The sequence below is a fragment of the Schistocerca americana genome, chromosome 5 (assembly GCF_021461395.2).
Source record: "Schistocerca americana isolate TAMUIC-IGC-003095 chromosome 5, iqSchAmer2.1, whole genome shotgun sequence".
Lineage (NCBI taxonomy): Eukaryota > Metazoa > Arthropoda > Insecta > Orthoptera > Acrididae > Schistocerca > Schistocerca americana.
Window position 1 is genome coordinate 388,146,120 of NC_060123.1, and position 6,000 is coordinate 388,152,119.

The 6,000-nt window shown below is 38.5% G+C and overlaps 1 protein-coding gene across 2 annotated transcripts in view; it reads right to left on the reverse strand.

Moving 5' to 3' along the window:
* LOC124615393 (farnesyl pyrophosphate synthase-like) overlaps positions 1–4,619 on the reverse strand; it is a 51,224-nt gene extending 46,605 nt beyond the window's left edge. Inside the window, exons 1-2 of one of the 2 annotated variants that reach the window (XM_047143220.1) lie at positions 4,265–4,619; positions 3,049–3,220 (exon numbers count right to left, since the gene is read on the reverse strand). In XM_047143220.1, coding sequence (XP_046999176.1) covers positions 3,049–3,220; positions 4,265–4,461 — 369 coding nt within the window. In that variant the 5' untranslated portion in view covers positions 4,462–4,619. Of the gene's footprint in view, positions 1–3,048; positions 3,221–3,783; positions 3,909–4,264 lie in introns of those variants that run through there. The other variant, XM_047143221.1, reaches the window with a different exon arrangement.
* Between the last annotated feature and the right edge of the window lie 1,381 nt (positions 4,620–6,000).

A 6,000-nucleotide genomic window follows, 5' to 3' on the forward strand; every position in this document is an offset into this window, starting at 1 on the left:
TAGAAGTCTAAATAGTTTCACCATTAATTGTCCTATCTGTTTTCCAATTGGAGCCACTATCATTCTCATAGATACTTGCACTATTTATAGTGAATCTTTATTCGCTATGGTCAGAGAAACCATTCAGGATTTGCCTGGTAGTTGTATCACCTAGGGAGGGCATCTAACTTCTTCTATATTGTTCCCTGAAGGTAATCTGTACACTGTTACTACTAATATATGGGAGTTATTCAAAAACAATTCTATGGGACACACCTCCAAATGTTGTTCTAAACAATAATTCTGCACATCAATTGCTCTACATGGGATATGGTCTTTTAACATAAATGGCAACCACCTCTTTCTTAAAAATTTCTACAAAATGATATTGCTAAGCAATAATTATTTAGCTCAAGTTTTTCTATACTAGAATTATTATGGTGCTCACTAAAGCACAGAACATGGGTATAATCTATACCTCGTGGCTTATGGATATTGATTATAAGTCCATTGATCTTACTGCAGAGAACTCTAATGTTCTGGTGATAAATTGCCAGTTTTTGTTTAGCAGCAGCAGTTACATCGTTTTCTCTAAAAAATAAGTTTCAGTTGAAGGCCTGTGCATGGTATTTTCAACTGCCCATTTCTCCAATTGGGTCTGTTTCCACGCACTGATAAGACTGGGAAGAAGCATGTTTACCTTTTCTTTTCTTTTTTTACCAGTCAGTTGTCCAAAATAGTCTGCCTATACCCAGTCCTACAATTTTCTTGTGTAGTGGCACACTCCTCATTCAAATCTAATAGGCCTTTGTTCCTTGCATTTGCACTTACATCACAAAATTATTATAGCTACATGATTTTTCCCACCCCAGTTGAGGTGAAGTTCATGAGTGGTGTAAAGTTCTCTACAAATTTCTGAGCTTTAATCCTATGAATATTTGCAAAACTGCTGCATATTTCTGCTTAATGCCTATTTTTAGCCATTCCTGCTTACTTACACATGAGAATTGTATTAAGTCATGCGTGTGTTGAAGAACAACTACAATGCCGTTAGAATGCTTCAGGTGATTTAGAGCTGTTCTAAACACATTAGCAGCATGCAAACCTTCATTGTGTGCAGTGTCCATTGACACAGCACAGATCACAATGTACTCTTCTCTGGTTATTTTTTGAGAAGTACCTGTTACTGTTAAAGTACTTGGTCAATGGGAGCACCTGGTTTGATATAATCTAGGGCACTTACCTCTTTGTTAACATTTTTAATTTCCCAGCTTATCAGCTAGCACTCTGTTCTCCTCGATCAATCTGTACATAATTTCTTGCAGTGAAAAGTTAAAGAGTGAAGGAAAATATGAAGAATTTAAGAAGTTCAAAAAACCCAGCAGAAGCAGAAACAAAAGTTTCTACAGTTGAGTCAACTTAAGCAAGGACTGTTATTAGAAGAAAGAAGAGCTAAAAATTGGGAGTGTTAGAAAACATAGGCAACATAAGCAAGGTACTGTCAACTATACCTGGAAATTTGAAGGTAGTTTAAATTTGGTCAGATGGATGTGCCTCACAGTTTAAAAACAAATATATTACTACTGCTGTACCTCAATTTCAATCATTTCATAATGTGGAAAATTGGAACTTACTTGCTACATCCCATGGTCAAGGAGCTCCGTAGATGGAATTGGTGCAATTGCAGAATAGTTAGTGCGGAATGCAGTAAAAAAGCGAAAATTCATAGTAGGTGATGCATCATCAATTTTCACTCCAGTAGCTGCAAGTATCACAACTATGCAGGTTTTTCACGTATCTATTGATGGAATTTGACGAATCAATGTGAAACTTAATCTGGCTCAAATATTTCCTTCAGCACCATCAGTACCAAACATAAAGTGGATTAACTGCTTTCAGTGCAAGAATGGGGTACTACAAACATATCTGCTGTCTCTAAAGAAGTTTGCTGCTGCAGATCATCATACTGAAGAAACTACAGAAAGTGTGAATATTGGAGATTGGTACAAAGTAGAATATGACAGTAAATTCAATGCTGGAGAAGTACATGCAGTTTCTCGAAATTCTTACTTAATCAGTACAACTGAATGTGCTGGTCACTATTGGAAATGACCTGTAAAATGTGATGAAATTATAAATGATGATGTCAATGCAAGAGGATATTTCCAGTTCTCTGACTTGAATTTGCAATTCATTTTCCCATATGTCATGCTCTTATAATTTTTCATAGTGTTTGAAAAGTGAAATGTTAATGTTAAGTTTATATTATTTGGCACATAATGTCATATTTTCATTTCTCTGCTTGCAGGATAAAAGTTTTCCAACAAGAAGTAGCAAGTAACATGAGTCACGTAATATTAGTCACGCACCTTTTTCAATATATTACAGTATTTCACATGGTATAAATATTTTTAGAAATCTGTAACTCTGTCATTCGAATGCCTACCTAATATGCATTTTCTGTGATAAAAACCAGATTCATACTCCTTATAGTTTGAGGACACTTTTGACCTAAAATGCACATTAGGAATAGGATGTCCCAAATTTGTAATATGAGTCACAACATAAATTACATTCTTGTTCTTTAATTTTAATGCTCGTCCCTGCTTAAATAACAGTTCACAATCTTTGCCCGAATAACACAATTTATGACGATGATTTACAAAAGAAAATATGGGTTTATAGATTGATAACAAGTCAACATAATAAAACACTGATTTCAAAATGTAACATGAGTCACCATGAAATCTCCCAGCAGTATTGGAATGACGATGAATGTACAGTAATTCAGGCTGTTGGCTTTGTCTACTACATCGGCTCAGTCAGATAAAAAATTACAGCAGCACTCAAGGCCTCTCAGTATCAGTGGTAACTAACAGCAGTCTGTGCCCTGCACAATCAGCATATTTACAAAACAACAGGACATGACTAGGAGAAAGATATCAGCTTAACTCCGAAGTTAGGCACTTCTACAGGATCTGAGTATATGGTCTTCTCTTAAATTCAGCATATAGTGTTAAGTTACAAAGTGTGAGAAATTACAAGATTTTGAAGTTAAAATGATTGTACCTTGGCAAACCATTTTGTAACTTCCGGAACATCTAAGTGTCTTCCAGCATCCGTCAAATCCCGGACAACATCCGGAAAGAGGGCCATGAACTCCCTGCTTTCATCTTTGGTAACAGCAGTTGCACAAGCTGCAAGTGGGACTGCAGTTGAAGAGTGTGCAGTGGATAGTCCTCTGAAATTAAGTATTAAAGATGGAGTGTGTGAAAGTGGATTCCCTGTGTTAATTTGGATAAAGTTCTGTAACATACATTAACAAATTTAATCTACAGTTTTAATATGGAGGCAAGCCACTATATGAATGATGTGATCAAAGAACACTAAATCACAAAATATTATAAACCTATGAAAACTATTGTTCTTTCATACAGTGAACACCAGAATGTTGGTAGAAAGTAGATACGTAACAAAGCTCTCAGCTTTGTCAGTATCTATACGTTCTGCAAAGTGCAGACTGCAGAATTATTTTGTTTCGTCGTACTTGATTTGTATAGTGATCATATTATAATACCTATGACCTGCTTTCTTGAAATCGAAACCGATTTTAAATCAGAGCAGGTGAACATCGCACTTGGTCTTTTCGAAAACACATTGCGGGTTGGATTGTAAATTTAGGCATCATACTCGGTGGCTTTGGTCACCCTAATAACTAGGGGTTTCAGCTTATCACTAGGTTTTCTTACTGTGCAGTCGAATGCCCATGTTTCACCATTAATGCATCCGCAAAGCAATGCCTACCGTAACGTATGGAAATGAGGAGACTTTTGTTCACATTAGAGAGTAAGCACACACTGTGCGTAACGTTATCTAAACATCTGCGTCACTGCATTCTGGTGCCGGAATAACCATGCAGTTTATATACGTCGCACCGTTTCGTAGGGAGGGGAAGCTACACACAAGACAGAATTTTTGCTAATTCACTGTAATGACTTCGGCAAGTGAAATTTGTGTTTTGGTGGCTGCTGGTTTTTCATGAGACGATGCAGCTTCAACATTGCCAGGTTCTCTTTGCAGTTAAACAGATTAATGCATAAAAAGTAGGTACCGGCAATGCAAAAAATATATGAGGAATTTTAAATCTTTAAAACTGCTAAAAAATGTAAGTCCTGTGTGTTCAAGTGCCGTCATTATATAGTGACTAAAATTCGAAACATTGTGTAGTTGGCTCCTTCTTTCAATAATAGTAAATCATCCTTCATACACTTTCTGAATTACGTACCTTGGATGCCTTCTCAAAATCTCCGTTTTACGGCGAAAGCCATTTTGCTGTCTTGCACCGTAGGTATAACCACTACTGTCTTTTCCTGTAAGTCCATCGTCACTTCTGAAAGCGCAAGACTGTCTAAATCCTCGTCCAATTTCTGGGCTTTGTTGTTTAAGCAAGGCTGCACAGCTTCTTCGCAATGTACCAAGCATATTGGCCTAACTAATTTAACACACTATTTGAGTGCATTTAAATGACCATAAACAAAGGCACGGACTGTTTTTAATATAAGCGAGTATTGCTGCTTTAGCATCCAACACAACAAACGCCTCCGCCTCGACTGAAGGGACGCTTAGCTCTGTCGCACATTTGTTTACAAGATGAACCCACTGGTTGGGTGGAGACCGGCTACTCAGCCAATGGGCGTGTACGAACGTCACAGATGTAACCAGCCATTCCTGTGTTTCAGCGCGGCCTTTCAAATCGATCAAAGCAACGTCACAGGTGGAAGCAACAACTACGTTGACGATTGAAACAGTTACTGTGCCAGTATCAATGTCGATAACATGCCAATATCGTCGAGATTCTCGACTTCTGGGATGGATGAACTGTGTCGTATATACATACTCAAGTTTGTACGGAACCTTTACAGTACAAGTCCTACTCGCACCCAGCCAGCTTTTTTACTTATTATCATTCAATTCATTTCTTTGTTTTCATCCATTTTGTGAAAGTCATTCCCTTGGCACATTTCACTGTCTATCATTATACGAAACGGTACTTTTTAATGACAGAGGTTACCATTTTGCCACAAATATCATCGCCACCCCTTTGTGCAATTAATGCTCTTGGTAAAACAGCGTTGGAAGGTTATCCACATATTCTGTTGCGTAATTATGGTCACTTACTCTCAGCTACTCACTTTTCCCAAAATCAGGAACTGTACGCCCTCAGGACAGAAACAATTTATTTAGAAAGTTGCCGAGACCACTGAAAGTCGATAATTCTGCGGTAATAAGGCCCTGGCTCTTAACAAACAGACAACACTGATAACTGCACCTAGTTTATTGGGTCTGACTATATCGGATGTAATTGCCCGACCGTTACTCAGCTGCAAGTAAATATTACAAAATATTCAGGTCCCCTATGAGCAGCTTCCTTTTATTTTATTAGCTCACTGCAGCGTTATGTGCATACACGCATACCTGGCGCAGACAAACACATGAAAGATTTGAAAGCAAATAAGCAGGTCCGGATGGAATCCCAGTTCGATTTTACAAAGAGTACTCCACGGCATTAGTCCCTTACCTATCTTGCATTTACCGTGAATCTCTCGCCCAGCACAAAGTCCCAAGCGTTTGGAAAAAGCGCAGGCGACTCCATTATACGAGGGTTGCCCAGAAAATAATGCACTGCATTTTTTTCTTCGACAATTCTTTATTGAACATAGTAAGAATTACACACACGGAAGAATGGTATTTTTATCCACACACCATATTTTTCCACGTAATCTCCATCCCGTTCTATGGCCTTTCTCCAGTGCGGAACAAGGGCGTGCATGCCCTGTCGGTACCAATCCTTGTCCTGGTGGCGGAGTTAGTGCTTCACTGTGTGAATCCTCGCCTCATCGTCCTCAAAATGTCTTCCACGAATGGCATTCTTTAATGACCCAAACAAGTGAGAATCTGAGGGGGCTAGGTCAGGGATGTCAGGTGTGACAACCGTGGATGGTCTCCCCGACCGCTGCAAAT